General features: G+C 37.0%; 1 protein-coding gene across 2 annotated transcripts; it reads left to right on the forward strand.

The window, feature by feature from the left end:
• Positions 1–423: 423 nt before the first annotated feature.
• On the forward strand, positions 424–22,126 carry ptk2bb (protein tyrosine kinase 2 beta, b). Of its 2 annotated transcripts, none has more exons than XM_017456548.3 (31): positions 424–564; positions 4,712–4,946; positions 6,247–6,425; positions 7,053–7,140; positions 7,242–7,321; positions 7,542–7,604; positions 8,333–8,387; positions 8,971–9,111; positions 9,261–9,335; positions 11,628–11,729; positions 11,820–11,937; positions 12,186–12,225; positions 12,351–12,397; positions 12,510–12,557; positions 12,677–12,774; positions 12,922–13,003; positions 13,117–13,217; positions 14,622–14,737; positions 14,836–14,936; positions 16,897–16,986; positions 18,073–18,277; positions 18,386–18,494; positions 18,601–18,660; positions 18,756–18,878; positions 19,045–19,194; positions 19,340–19,372; positions 20,025–20,049; positions 20,176–20,222; positions 20,413–20,547; positions 20,641–20,721; positions 20,975–22,126. In XM_017456548.3, the coding sequence occupies exons 2-31, from the start codon at positions 4,761–4,763 to the stop codon at positions 21,212–21,214; spliced, it is 3,018 nt and encodes a 1,005-aa protein (XP_017312037.1). In that variant the 5' UTR covers positions 424–564; positions 4,712–4,760; the 3' UTR covers positions 21,215–22,126. The 2 variants fall into 2 exon arrangements, with proteins under 2 accessions (XP_017312037.1, XP_053531757.1); XM_053675782.1 differs by having other exon boundaries at positions 12,680–12,774.
• Positions 22,127–22,307: the final 181 nt, after the last annotated feature.

The raw sequence follows: 22,307 nt of genomic DNA on the forward strand, positions 1-22,307 counted from the left end.
TCTCAATGTGATTATCCCTCATAATATGTATGTCCACCTTTTGCCTTTATAACTAATTTCAACAATCTCCTGAACATTCTCCTGCTATCTCTGCTCTCATTCTGCCAGACTGCTTGCTCAATCTTTGTCCATTTGTCTTGACATAACTGTTAGGCTACAACTCTGAAGGATATCATACTCTGCTTCCTTAAGATTAGGTTTTGAGTGTGAGAGACAAAGCTGTGAATTCTTTCTTTTCAAACTATTCTACTTTTTTCTTTTTTCTTTTTTTTCTTTTTTTTAAAAAGTCTTTGGAGTGATTATAGCTTGTAAAATAGAGGTGCGTTTACCCATTTTACACAGAAAATACAAGCAGGGGTTTACAAGCAGGAGTGAAATTTTCATCTCCTCCCCCATTAAAGTTGGACCAAGTTGCAGACGCAAACGAGGAAGTACGAAGGGCAAGTCAAGCTGAGGCGTGGCCTGCGAGGCACTTCACCTCCATCTACCTGAACACAAAACGCTTGTCACCACTGAGAGGAACTCTTCTATATGACATGAGCGGGACTGAAGACACTATATAAGGTGAGTGAATCATCAAATATTACTTAAGCCGTATGACGTTGTGCACGCTCATGCTTTTATATTCTAGGTTTTCTCAATTAAAGCCCGATAAAAACCGTCAGGTGCTCGTGGCACGCTTGGCTGTGATTGCACAGAAGCTACATTACCCCCGAACACCCACCGCCCCCCCCCCCTCCCCCCGAACATTCACACATAACACATTTTCTTTTGAGATAATAAATTATCGTTCATTTGAATTCGGAATAAAAACCTAATATTTACTTTGCTGTTTAGTTTAGAGCTCCTCTCAGGACAAGTCTGCGCAGGTCAGGTTGTAGCACTGCGCATTCCAGTGGCTCCTGCAAGGGCGCAAACAGCCTACAAGACTACACTCAGATAGAACCGCAGAAACAGTACCTTTCCTTTCCTCAACCTCCACTCTGATACCTGTACTATGCATCTTTTATATCCTAACGTGAATGTAGTGTGCCTATAATTTGCTTTACAGTGCACAATTCGACCTTAAGGACCATAAGCACACACTAAAGGTACTACATACTAAAGATGTACCACCCCAGCAACAAGGAAAAGTAGTTTATCACCTTTTTCTCAGAGTATACCACATTAAAACAAAATAATAAGATATCCAAGCTTTCCTGTGCTTTTTAGCATATCATTATACGACAACTACAACTTTTTTTTTTGAATGAGCCAAATCACCCACTTTATAAATATTTCAACCCCCTTCCTTCTGGCCGCAGGTATAGACTACCCATGTGCAGAAAGGCCAGCTATGGTAGGAGTTTTGTTCCTATGGCTATACGAGTATTAAACACATAGGTACTCCCATTGTGATGCCAGATGCAATTGTTGTATGATGATCCTGATGTTTTTCTCCTTGTCCCCTTCTCCCCTCTATGCCTGTGATTGTTTATGATGGTCTATATGTATGATGTTATGTTCTTGTACGCACCCACTGTGGAAACAAATTTCCTCTTTGAGGACCAATAAATTATCTATCTATCTATCTACATTCATATCACATCGTTACTGTTTTCTGCAGTGATTTAACAATATTTCGCCTAATATCCTAGTCATACTGTAGCTTACTGTATGAAAAAGATTTGAGTGGAACAAGCCACTGTAGCCTATTTTGTTGTTAAGCATAACATCTGACAGGATTAGGAGAAGTCATTTAATCTGTTTACTGTAATCCTTTGTGTTGATACATTGTTAACTGTTGGCTCATGGTATGTGTTGCTTCTGTAGTGCTCTGAATATTCTCTATACTGACTGAGATATATGCCTGCAGCAACTTGATTTAGTCACATGTAGCAAGTTCTGACATGCTAGGCTGCTGGAAAGTTCTCTTTGCTTCGGTTTGTATATATACATATAGATATAAATACACTCTTAGGGAAAAATTGTTGTTGTTGTTTTTTTTATTTTTTAGAGCTAAGAGTTTATTGCTTCCTAACCAAGAGAACCTAAGAGGTTCTTGTTAGAAATTTCTCTGTTGGGCTCTAGTGGTTAAAGAGACAACTAAATAATTTAGGGTTCCCATCTTTTATCAACCAAACAGAATTTCTTGTTCACGTAATAGTATTATTCTGTTAAGAAAGAAGTCATATTAGAGCAATTACATCTAAATAAGCGTTATTAGCAAGATGAACTTTAGCATGTGTGATGATTGTGAAGACATGTTTTTTCCCTTGAATTTATTTTCACTTAGCAAACAAGCTAACTCGAACATTTAGCTGTGAGCAGTTTAGCATCTATGGAATGATTATAACAGTCACCAGAAGACCTAAAACAGAAAAGTCTGACCTTTCTGCAGAGATATCAAAGATAACACTAAGTTAAGGAGATCAATACGAAGAGTAAAAATCAAAACAAAACAAAAAAACCACCATGGAGACATCAAGACACTAACAAAGAGTGGAATAAATATAACTATGGAGGAAAAACCGATCAGATTTGCTTCCTTACATAACCAATAGCAGGAGACCTGAAAAAGTCCTTAACAGCATGTGAATTTGGCATTCAGAACTATCATCTTATTTTATTTTATTTTATTATTTTAAGATATACTTTTTTTGTCACAATTTGTTGTGGTGATGATGGAAGAACTGTAATATTTGCATGAAAGGGTTTGCGTACTTTCTCATACTGACGTTTTTATTAAGTTTTATTTATTTTTTAAAAATGGTTTTTACTTTACAGGAATAACTGTTTTATTAATTATATGTTTTACTTGATTCTAAAAAGTCGGCTCTCGTTCAGGACTAATTTTCCCAGAGCCCTATTAACTTTATTACCTTTTAACTTTAAACACCAAAGACACATTTAAATGAATAACAACATAGTTCATTAGTTGTACTTCATAGTTCATTAGTTCATCCACACTTGAAATTTCTGAACTAGTTTGCACATGCTGAACCCTCATTTGTGCTGCTATAGCTAAAATAGCTGGTAGTCTTTATTCATACAGTTCAACACCATACATGAACAATAGTGAAATATATACACTAAACTGAAGAAAATGTCATACCTGTAGCCTGTAAAACATAGTAAACAGTCATAAAAGGAACAAAATTTTAAGTTTGAACATGTCCCAGCTCTCACTTATTCTGAAGTCTAACTCCAGCTTTAAATCACCATGTGTTCATTATGTGCTATATAAATCTGGGGAACATAGGACCCTGGGAGCATTGATACACTCAGATGTATTAAAAATGTAATCTTCTTGTTTTCTCAGCTAAAGTCAGATCCCATACACAGAAAAGGCACAGTTGGATGTATTTCAATGAAATACTTTCAGTAAAATAACTGCTTATCTTTCATCATTCACAGTAGGCAGAAATGAGAATTCTTTCTTAGTGGTTATCTACAAGTGATATGACCTCTGGAGGTTGACTGTCACTCACGTGTTACCATTTTCAACATTCCAAAAAAAAAAACCCTGGAATTTGTTGTGGTGTGGTGGAAAAAAGGTCATTTTGATTCCATCTTATCTTCTCATCATTGTAAAAGCAAGGGATTAGAGTTATTAGTTTTAATTTAATATATACAACTAATTAAGGTGTCAATAACTTTTGGTAGGTATTGCTTGTTTACTCAGCTTTGAAGTGCAAGAACTTCACTTAATTGAATTACGAATAGTACTTGGTTATTTCCTCAAAGGATCCTACAGATAGTATGACAAGATGTGAGACTCAGACATGTAGCTTCCACCTAGTGAGGAATTCATTGCCTCAGGCTTGCAAAACCAGCAAGGTAGGACTCTTGACAACACGCACACATGCATGCACACACACACACACACACACACACACACACACACACACACACCCACACACACACACACACACACACACACACACACACACAGAGTGAGAGAGGGAGAGAATACTGTGCACTTCCCAATCTGAGAAAAACCCCTGCTGATAAATGTAAACATTGACATTACAAATAGCCTTCTAGGCAATTCATCTTCTTGGTCAGGTGATAGGGCTCTTGTTTGAATTTAAATGTTACAGCTAGACTTATGTCCTGTCAAAAATTGTTTACAATGTTGAAGATGAGCTTGTCACCGATTCCTAACACATATTATGTTAATACTTTGCTTCATAATTTGCATTATTAATATCACCTTGATGAATTGGTAACTTGGTATATTATATTTCTGGACAACATTGTATCATCAGGATAAACAATAATCCTGGTGAATCCCAGTTACATAGTGACTATTTCATGTAAAAGAGTACAATGACAGGCCAGTGGAAGCAAATAGTGCTTGTGTAAGTATTTTCATACAGTCAGTGAGAGCAAACATGCACATTTTGGCCTGATGGATTTATGCTCTTAGATCCTGCATAAGGACTTTAGAGGTGAACAGATAACAGTTACTCTGGATTTTTACCGCTGTTTTATTTTTCTTATTAATCTGTTTGGAGGATGTCATCTTTTAATGTTTTTAACAGTGAATGTTGTTGCATTTTGATTTCCCAGAACTGTGTGGATCTTTCCTTTACTTTCTGTTGTTCTAGATAACAGTTTGACGATATGTTTAAATTATATTGGCACTGTAAAGAACAAAAACCCCAAAGGCACAATGTTAGCATGTTAAACAGCTTTTAAAATGAGTCTGTGTACGTGTTTTCCACAGGACAAACGTGGGTGTGATGGTGTGCTATTTGCTGTAAGCAGTATCCAAAATGGCAGGTGATACCAGCACACTGTCATGGAAGGTGCCAAGCCCGGATTTTGACGGGCCAAAAACCCCTGTGTTTGCCCTTGCTGGAGAGGGAGGCCCTGTGAAAATACTTAAAGTATGCTTCAGCAGCAGCAACAACCTGAAAAACTTCAAACTTGTCAAGTGTGATAGCTCGTGGCAGATAAGGGTAAGAGTCAATAGACGGTGCAGTGTACAGGGAATGTTTACCCTGTAAGTACCTTTCTCTAGATATGTGTATGAAATAATTGTTCCAAGAGGAAACATTTTTAATGTTAGGTGTTGAGGTTTGAAGTACAAACTAAATTTGTTAAAAATGCAATTACTATGACATAATAATATTTATTCAACAGCATGGCAAATCACAGGTTTATATTAATATGCATCAATTTATATTAACACAATCCTTCGAATTGTTTGTCTGTTTGAATAGTAACCGCTAATTTCAAGGGACAAGTAGACTAGTAATAAATTGATGAAAAGATGCTGTAGTTTAACAAAGAATAAAGATTTCTGTAAGGAAGCATTTGGTTAACATTTATGGAAGGAGTCTTTAAGGCTATGTAACAATCCGAGATCCAACTGTTCTTAATGTTTTCAGTGAAGGAAAGTTTAAGAATGGAGGATATTGCATTTTGCTGCATTTTTTTGTGTAATTATGTTCTATAGAAAATGAGGAAACTTTTACTGCTGCAAAGTAAGTGATAAGAGGAACTAAACGGTTTTGAGGATGTTACACATAATTGAATGTAATTACAAACAGATGCTTTCATTAAAAAAAAGAAATTATATATATATATATATATATATATATATATATATATATATTCATATATATATATATATATATTCATATATATATATATATATATATATATATATATATATATATATATATATTCATATATATCTGTGTGTGTGTGTGTGTGTGTGTGTGTGTGTGTGTGTGTGTATTTCTGTATGAGTTTCTTCATTTTCCATAAATAACAACATAATTACACAAAATGTGCTATGAAAAATATGCAAAAATGTTCTATTTTGTGCAGAATGCTTCAGTTCAGGCCCATCACACCCCCTATCATTTTTTGGTATTCACATTGGTTCATATTGAGAGTTAAGTGCCTAGTGATAACATAGTACTAATAATAAATGATCTAGATCAGTTGTCAGACTTGTCAGTGGAGGATTGTGACAGTGAGCATGAACATATTTTTGCTAGTCTGATGTTGTAACTACTCTGAAATTCAGATTTTTATTAACATAAGCACATATTAAGGAATTCCATTTTAAGACAATCTAACTATGTTAATATGACATCATGAAATGAATAGTCATATGTAGCTTTCAGATGTGCACCTGCATACTTTGAGACAAGAACTTTCCTTGCTTATTTACTGATGTGTCTTTTGAATTGAGGTTCCCAATTTCTGAGTAGACAGAGACTTATTGTTCCTTCTGTCTATTATTAGGCTATCATCCATTCCATCCTGATCAGTGGGCGTTTGGGCCCTAATGTGCAGAATGCAAGTTGCTTTGGCCTGAGACTCAAACACCTGAAGTCTGAGGAGCATCACTGGCTACATCCTGATTTGACTGTGGGAGAGGTGGAGCAGCGTTATGAAAAACTTCATGTGGAAGCAGAGTGGAGGTGAGGAGCAATGCACAATACATACACAACTATAATTTGTGAATCGCAGAAAGATATGTGTCATAACATTCACAAAAATAATACAGGGTCCCAAAAGACCTTATACATATGGGAAATTAACACCTTTTAGCAAAATGTATGAGAATGATTTAAGTACATTCTTCTTTTGTCAAAGTCATTCCTACTCCTCAGCCAACATCAGTGCCTGACATCACTGATTCCATTCTTAAATATCTTTCAAAATTTTGGAAAACATTTTGCTAAAAAGTGTTAATTTTAAAGACTTTTGGGACACCCTGTAGTTTCAACAGCGCATTCCATGTATTTGCAGTTATAAGTGCTTTACAAGATGGATAAACATGACATCTGAGCAACCAGAAAAAACTAAGACAAGCAAAAGCTAAATAGGTATAAACTAAATAAGCACATTGGACCCCTTCAAATTCTAGGGTCTGGTGACAGATTTTACCGTAATTACTAAATAATTAATACAGTAGTAGTACTTACCAGATAATATGTAATAACTATTAAAAAAACAGTGTCATCTTTCCATCATGTCACTGTACAGTAAGCTTATATGTGTCTTGTAAGCCTTTGCATTTTTGAACACTGTTGCCTGTGTTTCAGATATGACCTGAGGATTCGCTACATACCAGCTAATTTCTTGGAGAAGTTTAAAGATGACAAAACTTCATTGTTATATCTATATCATCAGGTGATCACGATAACACAAGAAATAGATGTATTTCTCCTGTTTAGCACTGATTCATTGATATTAACAGTTAATATAATGTATTGGTGCTTGGTGTGGCACAGGTTCGGAGTGACTACATGCAGCAGTATTCTAGTAAAGTCAGTGATGGCATGGCATTGCAGTTGGGTTGTCTGGAGATCAGGTAGGACTAATAATGGCTCTTAAGCCATTCTTATGTGAAACAGTTACACACATAGTTATTCTGTATTAAAATGTTTATTAGTCCTGATATTTCTAGAATACATTCTGACAAAAAATGTCATTTTATTTTCTCCATTATGGCTGATTTGTGTTGTTTGAAGAAGAAGAAGCCTTTATGTGTCATGTATACATTATAGCACAGTGAAATTCTTTCCTGGCAGGAGGTTTTACAAAGACATGAATGCCAGAGGCCTCGAGAAGAAGTCCAATTTTGAATTGTTAGAGTAAGTCATAAATCATTCAAGCTTTTGAACTGTATTGGTTATTTTCCTATAACAGTACATCCCAAAGTGTTTTATTCCTCTTATACCACAGTAAGTTTGCCAAAGCTAACATTTTAGTTAAGACCGACACTTCGTACATTTTGCAGTTATGTTGAATGATGTGCAACGTCCATGATACAAGTTCATTCTTATTATCACGTAATATAGGTATTATTGTGTTATTACAGCTAGAATTCCCTTCCTCTTTTTTCTCTTTTTTTAAATAGTAAGACACAAATACACAGCTTGTCATGTTAATAGCAAACTACAAACCTCAACACCTGAATAGTTTGTGTATGAAAAGTTACAGCTTTAACTCTGAGTTTTATAAAGCGTTGACACTGATGACTCCTTCCAAAAATGCTAAACAATTGTCTCCTCATGTGGAACATCACCATGTCGACAATTACACAAGTTTTTTAGTGCGTTTATTTCAAGCATCTGCTGTGCAAATCCACATTTAAGTTGTTACTATAGAAACAGTAATGTATTAGAATGACCACGTTAATATATAAAACTTGGCAGACTGAACTGTTCGAGGCATTCTGTTATAGAAAATGAAGCATTGAACAGCACTGTGGTATGTGTTTTTACACAGAACTAGAACAATCACACCACGTGTACTGTAAATGTATTCTGACTTGCTGTATTTTGGCAACAGTTAAACTGTGTTGTATGCTTTCTTCCAGGAAAGAAGTTGGGCTAGACCTTTTCTTTCCACAGAAACTGATTGACAGTATGAAGGTACTGTAAGAATGATTTATACAAGATTTATAAGTCTGTTTATATTAAGGCATGACTGTAATGTAATAAAAACTTGTCACACTATCAGTTTAAGGACTGATAATATCCCCAGTTAAAATGTTATACATGGATGGTCAGAAATTAGGGAGACACCAGTAGTGCTGAACTTCAAACAAGAGCAAAGTACAATGTCTAAGGTTTGACTCAAACCAAGTTTTGGTCAAAGCCCCACTGAACACCTTTGGGATGAACTACAGAGAATGCTGACTACACCCCAGGCCTCCTCACCCAACATCAGTGCCTGACCTCACTAATGCTCTTGTGGCTGAATGAACACAAAGCCCAACAGCTATGCTCCAAAATCTAGTGGAAAGCCTTCTTAGACGTGTGGAGGTTATTATTAACAACAAAGGGGGACTAAATCTGGAAGGGGATGTTCAAAAAGCACATATGGGTGTGATGGTCAGGTGTCCACATAGTTTTGGTCATAAAATGTATCTATAACATCAGCAGTTATAAAGGTTCAGTGGCTCTTCTGGACTAAATGGAGAGTTTTGTTGTTTTTGTTGGTGTTTGCCCTCAGCCGAGGCAGCTCAGGAAGATGATCCAGCAGACGTTTCAGCAATATGGCACACTCAAAGAGGAGGAGTGCATGGTCAAGTTCTTTAAGACCTTTGGTGAATTCATTAACTTCAATGAAGAGGTTTTCCCTTGTGAACTAGTGGTGAGTTGTAAACAACTATGTCAACTACTTGATTGATAGATAGATAGATTGACTGGCTAGGTCACAGTTAATTCATTTATATACATTTGAGAATTATTTGGGTCTAAATGGTGCAGATATGTCATGTTGTTGCTGTTATTTTCCTACAGCAAGGCTGGAGTCTAACAGTGGATTTAGTCATTGGAGCAAAGGGTATTCGCCAACGAAAACAAACTGATTCACAGGTAAGATAACTTCAACACCCAAAATCTGAAATATAAATCCTTTCAAATGTTTATGTTCAATAATAACCTGAACTTAATAAATACAGTGCCCTCCACTAATATTAGCACCCTTGGTAAATATTAGCAAAGAAGGCTGTAAAAAATTGTCTTTATTGTTTAGGTTTTTGAACTTTTGTAAAAAAAAAAAAAAAAAAAATCACACAAATACTCTACACTCATGGATATCAAACAATTACAAGCACAACACAGGTTTATCAAAAAAAAAATCTTTGTTAAATATAGGTGTGCAACAATTATTGGCACCATTTTAGTCAATACTTTGTGCTACCTCCCTTTGCCAAGATAACAGCTCTGAGTCTTCTCCTATAATGCCTGATGAGGTTGGAGAATACATGGCAAAGGATCTGAGACCGTTCATCCATACAGACTCTCTCCAGATCCTTCAAATTTCGAGGTCCATGCTGGTGGACTCTCCTCTTCAGTTCACCCTACAGGTTTTCTATGGGTTTCAAGTCAGGGGACTGGGATGGCCATGGCAGTGCCTTGATTTTGTGGTCAGTAAACCATGTTTGTGTTGATTTTGATGTATGTTTTGGATCATTGTCCTGCTGGAAGATCCAACCACAGCCCATTTTATCAAAAAAGTTAAACAATAAAGACAATTTTTCATCGTCTTCTTTGCTCATATTTACCAAGTGTGCCAATATTAGTGGAGGGCACTGTAACATACCATGACAAAGTTTCATGTTTCTAAGCCTTGAATACCAGTTAAACAAAGCCATGCTTTACTAATGTGAATTCATTATTGAATTACTGTTGGTAGTAGTGTTGCACATAGTATTGAAATAATGAGAACTATTTGAAAATATTCAAACTTTCAGTACTTTTAAGTCGTTAAATAGTCTGTTACTATGTTGACAGTTTACTGAATATGTGCCAATAATCTGTTATAAGATATATTTAGCATAAGATTATCCTGGGCATGTCAGGACTGTCACTATCCCTATGTTCAGTTTGGTCAGCATGTTAAACAAATTAAGACACAGCATAAGGACCGTTGTCTTCTATGATTTCTTATTTTGGTCAGCGTCACATTGTCTCAGTCCAATCCAGCAAGTTTAGAAATAATAATTACATTACAAAATTGTAATTATTTTTGGTCTGGTGGCACAGAGGGTAGGTCTTGCAGACTCACAGTCCCAAGGACTCCATGGTTTCACATGTTCTTGGTCTGCACTTATATAGCGCTTTTATCCAAAGCTCATTCACACACACACACACTCACACACCAATGGTAGCGGAGCTGCCATGCAAGGCGCTAACTTGCCATCGGGTGCAAGTTGGGGTTCGGTGTCTTGCCCAAGGACACTTCGGCATGTGGAGTCACGTGGGCCGGGAATCGAACCGCCAACCCTACGATTAGTGGACAACCCGCTCAACCACCTGAGTCACAGCCGCCTGTTCTTCCGCGTGTTCTTCCTCCACACCTGATTCCGCCAAAAAAAGTGCAGTAGATGAATTGGCTAAATCTGTAGAAACATTGCTAAATTGTGGATATGAATGAATTTGTGAATGTGTTTGTGCATGGTGCCCAGCGATGGTCTGGCATCCCAATCAGTGTTTATCCCCTGACCAGGATTAACCGGTTACTGAAGACGAATATATTCTGTATTATTGCAGGGTGATATTACAAAATAATATGTAAAAATATTATTTAAATATTATATCACAATACTTGAGGACATTTCTACGATATATGATGTGTATCACAATATATTATTTAGTTAACAAACTGTCCGCAAGACAGTAGTAAAAAAACCCATTAAACTGTCTTTGATAGTTTTTTAATGCCTACAAAGACAAAGATTTTTTTAATTATGTCAAATCAACAGCATCCATTCATTACTGTTTCATTTGTAAAACATAAATAATACATCACCATACCAATGATATCTCAGAAATGTGTATCGTGTAATTATTTATCATGATATCGATATTATATTGATATATCACTCAGCCTTATGATGTATTGCTTTTTTTTAATTTTTATTTTTAAAAAACAACTCTATAATATAAAACCACCATTTATTTCATGAAGGTACTAATGAATTGTCTGTAGCATAAATTTTGGTGTAGCCTACTTTTAAATGTGTTTGTTAACACATTGTAAGACAAGTATTTTTTTGGCAGTGGCCATTGAGATACTATGCTTGTTATTGGGATCGAAAGACAAATGTTGGTTGCAATTGTTACAATTATTTCTCACTGCATGTTCTGTTAATTTTTTTCCAGACACTAAGTTTAGCAGACTTTAAACAGATCCGAAGTATTAAATGCACTGCACAAAGTGACGGCAAAGCTCTGTTAGACATTGACATCAAGGGAGCCAAACAGGTAAGCATCATACTGCGGATCCTAGCTATAACATCTAGTTCTTAAAATGCCTCTCTCATAACAGCATTACTGCGCCCATTTGCCTCTCAGCCTTTCTCAGTCAATGTGCCTACAATGGCGATTGCAGAGAACATGGCTGACCTGATTGATGGCTACTGCAGGTTGGAGAACAATACGGATTCATCATTGATAGCTCGACCCAATAAAAGTAAGCCAGGTTCCGTTTATCTTTCTAGGTCTCCTAATATAGTTCACCAATTATATATTTCCTTGGAACTGTATAAGAATAATTGATGATCTGCAAGTGAAGTGAAGTCTTGCCTTATCTCAAATTTATAGCAACAGTCACCAGGTTATTTTATACGAAATACTCCTGAATGACTTCCTCATTAAAATATGAAAAAGCCATAGGTCATAAATAATAACTACGTAAACTGACTTTCTCGACTGTTTTAGGTACAGAGCTCCGTAGCTCCCTTCCTGCAATCCCCTCAGGGTAAGTCAAACTGAATACCTTCTTCTTTACGCATTTGTTTCAACACATCTGTGGTTTTAAATATAGTGGAGAATATCGCAGAGTATTACAGCTGTCCATACATTACTTCCTACATTGTTCTTTAGTATACTGTTGCCTGAACCCTTGAAAGAGATTGGACGGCAGAGTCGGAGTGAGAACCCATATATTTGCTTTTCCAGACATTGGTCATAACAAATCAACCTTTAATTTACAGCTTTGTTTTTTTTAAACAGCTTTTTCATATCAGTTTATGCATTTTTCAGATTCTGATATATACTGTGAAATTTCGGACGAGAAACCTCCACCTCCTGGTGCGTAAAATGTTTTATTTTAGTGTGTGAGTGGTTTGCTTTTTTATGGACACCGTACGACTGTCATTCATCTTTACATTTTTAAAGACATACATAGACTCTTCATGGTTTGTGTTTAGCAGTGAAATTCGGAATCTCTAGGAACTCCATAGTCTTGGGACAAATTTTGGGCGCAGGTTTTTTTGGAGAGGTCTTTGAAGGAGTTTACAAAAAAGAGGTGAATTTCAAATCTGATTCTTGCGTTAAATGATGTACTTCTTGATCTTTGTGCCTTTTGAATGAATATCATAGAAATGATATTGCCGTTATATATTATCTATTACATAATATATAAGGGTTGAAACATTGTGTGTGTCTGAATTAGAACGGTGAGAAGATCAAAGTGGCTGTAAAGACCTGTAAAGGGTGCTCACCTGATATCATGGATAAATTCATGAGTGAAGCAGGTAGTAATGAGAAGTTTTCGATCGATACACTTTGAAGAAAATTCACTTTACAGAGAAAAAAATGATTCATTTTATTCTGACATTCATGTTTCTTGCTTATCTAATGCTCTTAGCTATTATGAAAAAGCTGGACCACCCTCATATAGTGAGTCTGATAGGTATCATAGAGGAAGAACCTGTGTGGATCGTCATGGAGCTCTACCAGTATGGTGAGGTAAGTGGCAGAGACGCTACACAATAGTATTAGGAGCAATGTATTAATTCATAATAATTAGAACCTTTAATAAAATATTGTTAATTTTTTCAGACTTTGATGTGAAAGTTTAACAAGGCACATGCTTACATTTTGCATTAAATTGCACATATTGGTCAGAGCCACGCAAGTATTTCAAATGCGTCATTTGTAAAGTTTAGAGTATTTAGAAAACGGGCTAGTGAATTGTCTGTGGCCTGAAGTTTTATGTAGCCTATGTTAAAATGAGCCCAGGGTTATTCAGGCCTCCGGCATGCATTTTGGACTTAATCATTATGGTCCAAAATCAACAGTAATGGTGAGTCTGTAAAAAAGATCTTCATTGGGTGAGTTGATGAAGCTAGTATGAGTCTGACTGACTATGGTAGAGAAAAATAGTGTAAACAAATGAGGGTCAATAGGATGGCTTTACTAAAGCCAAATTGTCCATCAGTCAAGAGAAGTCAAGTAGATTTTATTGTCATCCTGCCACTGTACTGTATATGTATTGGTGAGGAGGAAATATTGTACTTTCAAGACCATGGTGACATACAGGGGTACAGAAAAGACAAGAGGCCAGACAGATTTATAACGTATAATTAAGTATATTTTCAATTAAAATGACACTAAAGTAAATTACTATGCTGCAGAAGAGTAGTTAGGAGGGGTTGATTGTATCACTGAAATGCATACTTGTGGGTGTTTAACATAACTCACATATAGCGCAGATAATTTACATGTCAGACAGCAGTTTGAAGTAGTTTTGCTATAATGGTGTTCCTAAAAGGACGAGAAAATCTTCAAGATGTCTAGTGAATATTAGTCTGTTTAATCCCCTTTTATTGGCTAGCAGCATTTATGTTGAGAAACAGGATTAACCAGAATCATATAGTTTTCCTGGGTCTATTTGAAAGCTGTTAGGCAGGTAGCTACACGATGTACATCGGGATATTGAGGTGATAGCTGATTAATGGCAGGAGAAAAAAAGGATGCATCTGGTTTTATAACGTAAGATGTCATTTCCCGCTATTACTTGCCTGTTATTGAAATCATATTTAATGGAACTGTAATAAAGGTGTTTTGTTTCCTGTGCCTGTTAACGTTATTAATATGGCAAGCTCTCAAGAACACAGCCGCTTCCACTAGTGTCTGGGCATCCCCCAAAAATGCATGAGAACATCACGCTTGTACAGATTATGTTGTGATTTTATTAAGCATATTTACTTACCCCCCTGAAATTAATTCCTGGCTATGCCACTGCTGTGCTGTAGAATGTAGATTAGATAACTTAAAGAAAGGTATTGCTTAAACTATTTTCTATTTACTGCATTGTTTCAAGGACTAAATTATTAAATGTTGCAATTTGTTTATTTTTTTTACTTTCAGCTTGGGGACTACTTGAACAAAAACCAGAACACTTTGACCAATGTCACACTAGTCCTGTTTAGCCTGCAGATTTGCAAAGCTCTGGTTTACTTACAGGGTAGGAACATGGTACACAGGTATGTTTAACAGAGTCGTTTGAATCTCTGCCCTTTTCCTGCATATTTAAAATAATAGATCAAGAACATAGTGCCACTAATTTCTATATGTGTAACAGAGACATCGCCGTGAGAAATGTGCTTGTCGCCACACCAGAGTGTGTGAAGCTCGGTGACTTTGGCCTGTCCAGATACATAGAGAACGAGGAATATTACAAAGGTAAGCCTCGGCTGATTTGTAGACACATGAAAGCACCAGGCCGTTCAAAGCCCTGCAGCTGCTCTATCTTAGTCAGGCAACCTCCACCAGAATATTAATGATGACAAGCTCAATAGGCATGTAGTGTGGCATCAATCGCCAGGATGGAGTGACTGTATAATCATATTCATTCATTTATTATCCCTGCCTTTTATTTAAAGTATGGTTTTATGTTTTCAGGACTGTTCTAGTGTATGCCACAAACAAGGAGAAATGAAATGAAACGCATTTGTGGCGGGCGCTTCAGTCCTTGATATCATAGTTTTCATTAGAAAATGTCATAACTAGGTATATGTTAACTGCATGTGAAACTTTTTCTAAAAACACTACTCGGTCATTAAAATTAATGTTCAGCAGCGATGGAGTTAAATGTGATTCACTAGACTCTAAGTCTTCGAGTCATCAACTCGTTATTGAAAGGAAAACCATGCATTATCTTATGTTACTTATTATGTTACTATACACAGGAGTCTTTTTATTATTGCCCTCCACACTATTTACTTGTCATTATTTTATCACATTTATAGCTTACTTACTGAATTTGCATTGCATTTCCTATTTAATTCTGTGCTTTTTGACAGCTCTGAGGTCATCTTTTAACTTAGTAGGCGTTCCCAGGCACAGGTTGTATGATGAGCTCCAGCCTTAGTAAAATGAACATTAATGTCAGTTACATTGCAGGTGCATTCTGAGGCGGTATCATGTAGATATCACTGACATTTCAGCACGTCCAAGTATGTAAACTTCTCTGGAGGTGGATCTTCCTGCTTGTCTGTTTTGTACATGCATGGCAGACCCTACCAGTGTAGGCAGTCAGTTAAAAGGAAATAAGAGATAAGCCAAGGATTACAATTGTTGTCATATTTGAATTGTAAGATTTGCTTGGCTTCTTGTTAGGTATTTATTTTTGCTTGGATGGAGGTTCTTGTGTAATTTGCTGCCCATGAGTAGTTTTAACACACAACTCAAACAAACAAAAAAAAACGACACTTGATGTATGCCAGTGTTTCGCGCTGTTATTTGGTTGCATATTGCTTGCAAAAGTCCTGCTGTGAGTGCAGTTTTATTTTTGCAGTTGCACACTCAGCAAATTCTACAGATATAGGTATTGCCAAGTTTATCGTTCTGGAATCAGGTCCATAACTGCTTATGTGGAACAAAAGCCTCTAGTAATACTGACACTTTCTGAATTTGAATGGCATAATGATACCAGAACACTGTGTTCATGCATGTTTTGTAGAGAAGGGTTTTGTAGCATAGAGCTTTGGAGAGGGTAAACCTTATCAGAGGGTAAATCTAGCAGAAATCAGAAAAAATGTTCAGCATCCCTTACAGGCAGTCAGTTCATCTTGTGAAATGATACAGGCTTTGTGGTTATGAGTTGATCTGCCTTTATGGGCACCTTGAAACTTTAACTCTGCAAACCGTGTTTCTATTAAACCATTATTTTTTGTTATATAAACCTGCATTGTGATGAACATTTTTAAAGCCCCATTTAAGGCCCCATACCAACCATTTGCTGTTTATTGATTCATCAGTATTTAAATGCCAAAACTGGTATAGTACATTTTGGTATAGGTGAATATAACAGTATTATAGTTTTCCAAAACTGGCACAAGAGAAGTAATGCACAGATGGGGTTTTTATTTGGGATTTGAGTTCTTATTGGACTGGTCTCTTTCATCTGCTTCACAGTGCATGAGAGAAGTCCGTAGTGCTGTCCTCAGAACACTTTTAGACACTGAACACATAATCAGTAGCTCGAAGTGTGGTAGGCATCATGCACACATGATTATATTAGGTGGTAACAGATCTACCTTTCTGTTGTTATATTATTGGTAAGAAATGAAATCTGTGTATTTTAAGTTGAAACAACTTTACAAAGAATCAGTGATTTCAATTTTCTCTTCCATTTCTTCAGCCTCTGTTACCCGATTGCCAATCAAATGGATGGCCCCTGAGTCCATAAACTTTCGTCGCTTCACCACAGCCAGTGATGTGTGGATGTTTGGTAAGCTGTCTAATGTTATACTTAGTCAAATTTTCCACTTACAGACTACTATGAGTTAACGGATTTAGATGTATGTGTGCTCATGTGATGGAATTAAATGTACACACACAGCTTTATTTACATGTGTCTTTACAAGTTGTGCAACTGGCTATGAAGGTTGCACTAGAGCGCAATTACGAGCCATCAAAGTCATCACCCACCATGGCCAGGAGATTATTTTATTGGCCAAGGATGAAGATTTGTTGGTCTTTAACTGTCAGTCAGAACGATGTTATCCAAGCACACATTTAGGCTCCTCCAATGAAATTTACGCAATCTACAGTATAAGGATACATGACAGCGAAATGTCTAAAAGACAAAATTGCAAGTACCCCTTTATAGTAGAACAAATGTCAATGGGGTTAGGGTTAGATTTGTAGGATCGACCCCCTGGACTTTTGATTCTGCAGTAAATACAGTCTCTAAAATTGAGAAAAGATAAATGCAGAATTAAACCTTACTCAAGTGTAATAATCAAACAGCTGTTTTATTCGTTGATAAACCTTCTTACTGAGTGTTCCCGAGGCAAGGGTAGACATTTCAGCACCTGTGCCTCTAGGAATAAACACAGACTAGACATCCTTCGTTTTAATGGCAACATTCCCCTTGAACCTGAGTAGTGAACGTATTTGGAAATTCTCTGTGATATATTGAGATAAAGGATAGTGCTGCTTGTGGGCTTAAATAACATTAGACTGGCCTGCCTTAGAGGACCTGACCTATAGACTTCTCCGAATTATAATCATGGACTCTCTGATAGATAGTTATATATAGGAGAATTGCCTTTCCAGATGTCACATCATCAATTCTGAGATATGAGTGCAGCAGATAGCTGATCCCTCTGTGGTCTGCTGCTAAATGTCCATGAAATTAGATCCTGCCAAAGGAATGTGGAGTGAAGTGCTTTTCTGATTAAGTTCACCCATTAGTTCTGTACTTTGCAGTACTTTTACTAATTGGATCGGATTAGCGTTTTTTTGTGTGAATTTTGGTACTTTCAGCTTAGAGGAAAATCATATTTGCTGCTTTTGTGCTGCTCATATCCAGCTGTCTGCATGTGGGAGATACTGAGTCGGGGGCAGCAGCCTTTCTTCTGGCTGGAGAACCGTGAAGTGATTAATCAGCTGGAGATGGGCAACAGGCTGCCTAAGCCAGAACTATGCCCTCCTGCCCTGTACTCACTCATGACCCGCTGCTGGAGCTACGACCCTAATGAGAGGCCTAGCTTCACTGAACTTGTCTGCAATATCAGGTAATCTATTCTTTATGTCTCACTAATAGCCTCAGGAATTTTTCCTAAAAAATTTTTGGTATTTGTGTCGGTAGCAAAATGTTAACCTAAGCTTTCTGAATGGTCCAGTGATGTGCACAAAATGGAGAAGGACCTAGAAGCAGAGAAGGAGAGAGACAGAAACAGAGCCACCAGGTTCCTAGAGCCCAAGTTCAATATTAGTGAACCGCCTCCAAAGGTACCGAAGGGCCTCCTTATGATTTACTCCAGCGCGCATCTTCACTCACATAAAAACCTTAGATTACTCCCTGCATTCATAGCTGTCGTTCTCTGTGTGCATGCAGCCCTCAAGACTGAATCCTGGTCGTTTTGGGAATACCCTCAACTTCGGTCTGCACATTCAGGTATTGTGGTTTATTCATATATGCGATAATTCATTCGTTTAGACTTTGGAGAGTCCTTTTGTGTGCTTTCCTCTAATGCACATTTTCTTCCACAGATAAACGAGGCATTATGTGCCAGTTCTCCAGATCTGGCTAGTCCATGTGAATATCAGTCTCCTGTAGACTCCACCAACAACCTCATGCTTCCCACCATGCCTGCCCGGCGCCTCAGTCTGGGAGTAAGCCTGCCTTTCAGCTTATTCTAACATTTCCTTGACATTTACAGTGTTGTTGTGTGTTGGTATACTATAAATATGTCTGTAAGGCCTTCATTTGAACTGATTGTCCGATTGTGTTTAAATTACTTTGGCATGCACTTCCCTTTATTCTATTTGCATGGCATAGGAGGGGGAGTTCAGTGTAGGGCCATCCAGCATGGAGGATGCACAGCGCCTGTGGCAGGTAGAAAAGGAACGGATGCAGGAGACCATAAGGAAACAGAAGGATGAGATGGTGGAGGACAAACAGTGGCTGGAGAAAGAGGAGAAGCTTCTGGTATGAGTGAAGAACCATTCTCTGTAACATATACAGTAGAACTATCCACACAATACATATACCATATATTTTATGTTACCACCTTTCTTCTTGTATGTTTGATACATGTACTGTAATTGATTTTTCATGTCTTGCTCTTTTTAAGGACCCTAAAATAAATGAGACCACAGTTGAGATGGTAGGTGGTTTTGAGTCTATATCCATTTTTATTCTATGGCGTGTGCAGTTGCCGAACATAAAGAGCAGTGTAGAATACTACAATGTCATCCCTGATTATATGGACGTTGTGTTTTTATTAGTTGCATTACATTTTGCAAATTTCCTATGGTGGAAGATATACAGTATATAATATTTTTATGCTGTAAAATTCGGAGTTCTAAGGCATTTTACAACAATGAAAAAAAAAAGCACAAAAGGAAATGCTTGACCAAAAAAAAAAATCACTGAAAAAGAAAACCCTAAAAGGTTATAGTTTTTGTTAAACATAAGACATTTACATCTATAAAAGCATGTGATTAAAACAGCAGAGGATGTGCTACAGAAGCCCTATTGTTTAGAAGTTTCCTGTTTAGAACTATGGCCTGAACTATGGAACTATGGAACTGAACTATGGCCATTTTTATCATACATTTGTTGGTTGTGCTTCAGTATTTTTTTAAGTACTTTCTTCAGTACAGTGAAAAACTTTGCTGAATCTGTATCTTGAGCACGGTCTGCCAGCTGACAATCCCTGGTACAGATCATTCAGAAATTATTGATCTGATATTAGGCATACCCGTAAGACAAAGCAGAACACTATACTCAAACTTTTTCTTTCTGTTCCCTGTTAGGAACCAGACCCTCAACCTAATAATAGTAAGCCCTCATTTCAGTTCAAATGAACACATAGGAGTGTCTGTTTTCTAAACTATTAAAATGCACATTATATTCATGATCCACTGTTTGACTTGCTTAACGTTTCTGCTTAAACTGGCATTATAGATGACCTTCAAAAGCCTCCTGAAAAGCCCCCAAGAATTTCAGTGCAGGTAATGGTGTGCTGTACACATCTACACACACTCTTTCCATGGCCATTCAGAAGCTATAATCTTTCAAGTGAATCTGCACTGAAAGTTCAGTCAGAGTTCACTCAGAGCCACTTGAGTGTTATAATATTTTGGATGACTGATCAGCATTTGAAATGCGCTGTTGTGAATCATTGCCTTCTCTCTCGGTCAGCCTGCCCCTACAGCAGAGCTAGATCGCTCTGAGGACAAGGTGTACGAGTGTGTCATGGATCTGGTTAAAGTGGTAGTGCAGCTGAAAAATGACGTGAACACACTACCATCCACTGAGTACATATCCTTAGTCAAGGTAACACTCTGGAACTATTTTAGGATGATGAGGAAAATTGCTATAAGACCATTTTTTTAACTAATCTTTTTTTTGTTGTTGTTCTATCAACAGTCTGTTGGATTGACTTTGAGGGATTTAATTTCCAGTGTTGATGATGTTCTTCCATCTTTACAAGGCGCTATAAGGACAGAGGTAGCTTGGCAAATTAGCTTCAATTTCCAAGAAGTGCCTTATAGGCAATTTTTTTTATCTGGTTAGAGGTCTTTTCCTAGTTTAATATCCTGTTTTCTTCCTCCACACTTATCTCTCTGTACTGTAAAACTACCCTCAAAGTTAAACGTTTTCCAGTTACACCAGGAAAGTGGAGCCCAGGTGATAAGAAAGTGATTAGGAAAGTGTCAGCACGTTATCATGCGGTTCATGTTGTGTCTCTCTGTGCTCCTAGATTGAGGGCACACAGAAGCTGCTGAATAAGGACATGGCGGAGCTGATCAGTAAGATGCGGCTGGCTCAACAAAACTCTATCACCTCTCTGAAGGAGGAGTGCAAGAAGCAGATGCTGGCAGCAGCTCACACGCTGGCCATGGATGCCAAGAACTTGCTGGATGCAGTGGACCAGGCACGAGTACGTGCCAACCTGGCCAAGCCCAAACCTGAGGATGCAGTCTTCCTTGACACAGACTAGAGAGAGATAAAGAGAGAGGACGAGCTTGGTTCTATTTGTGTTCACAAACAGTCTGATTCATAGACAATTTTCTATGCTGTCAAAAAAGATACTGTACTGGTACATGTTTAATCTCAAAGGTACAAACGCCCTAAGAGGTACAGCAGAGGTCTTGAAATTCTGAATATGTACCTTGAATGGATTTTAAAGGTACACTACGATCTCTAGGTACAGAATGCATACCCTTATGGTTATAAAGTTTACTCCTCCTTTTCAGCTATAGTTTCCTGAATACAGATTGCACCTGAAATAAAAGACTGTCTATAGGGTATCCTGTCACTTCAAATTAATTTTCATTTTAATCAGGAAACCTCAGTGTCGTTGGTTATACTGTACAATCTGCTGCAAAGTCTATCTCCAAGAAATAATATCTTTGTAATAGGTGAGTTAGGTGGCATACTTAAGAGTGGGAAGTAAATTTTCTTGGAGATATTTCAGACTAGATTTCATCTGGAGAACAACCTTGTTTCTCTACAGTGAAGTAATATCTTCATTCCATCTTCCTGTATTGAGCTGCTAGCTCCTGATACAATCAAACACATTCCTTTAAATGTATTGTTAGTGTGTTACTGTATAATGTGATAATTAGCACTACTATTATTGGTGTAAAATGTTTAAAGACATACAATGGTCATGACATTTCTTTGATTGCAGAAATATGTACCCAAACACTGTATATAGAGCAAAAGTAAGTATCTACATTCATATACTTTCTCAACTCTGTACGGTTCAAGGATATGTGACAGACATATATTTAGAAGCAAGTTGTATCAAATTGTATCCGGTTTCATAAATGATATCTCAGTGTTGTATTCTCGGGTCTAGGTACATTTTCGCAACAAACTGTGAGCTAATAAAAATGTCATTGAAATATATGGTCTCAAAATGAACACTTTATTGTCTATGGCATTACAATTTTGTGGCATTTCAAAAGTATTTTTCCAGCTGTTTCTGTGAGAGTTATACTGCTACTGCTGAAGTTCTAAAATCATTTTTTAAATTATATTTTACATTTTTATTATATTTTATTATATAACATCTCAGGGTCTGAGGT

Source organism: Ictalurus punctatus, chromosome 25 (genome assembly GCF_001660625.3).
Source record: "Ictalurus punctatus breed USDA103 chromosome 25, Coco_2.0, whole genome shotgun sequence".
In the NCBI taxonomy this organism is placed as follows: Eukaryota; Metazoa; Chordata; class Actinopteri; order Siluriformes; family Ictaluridae; genus Ictalurus; species Ictalurus punctatus.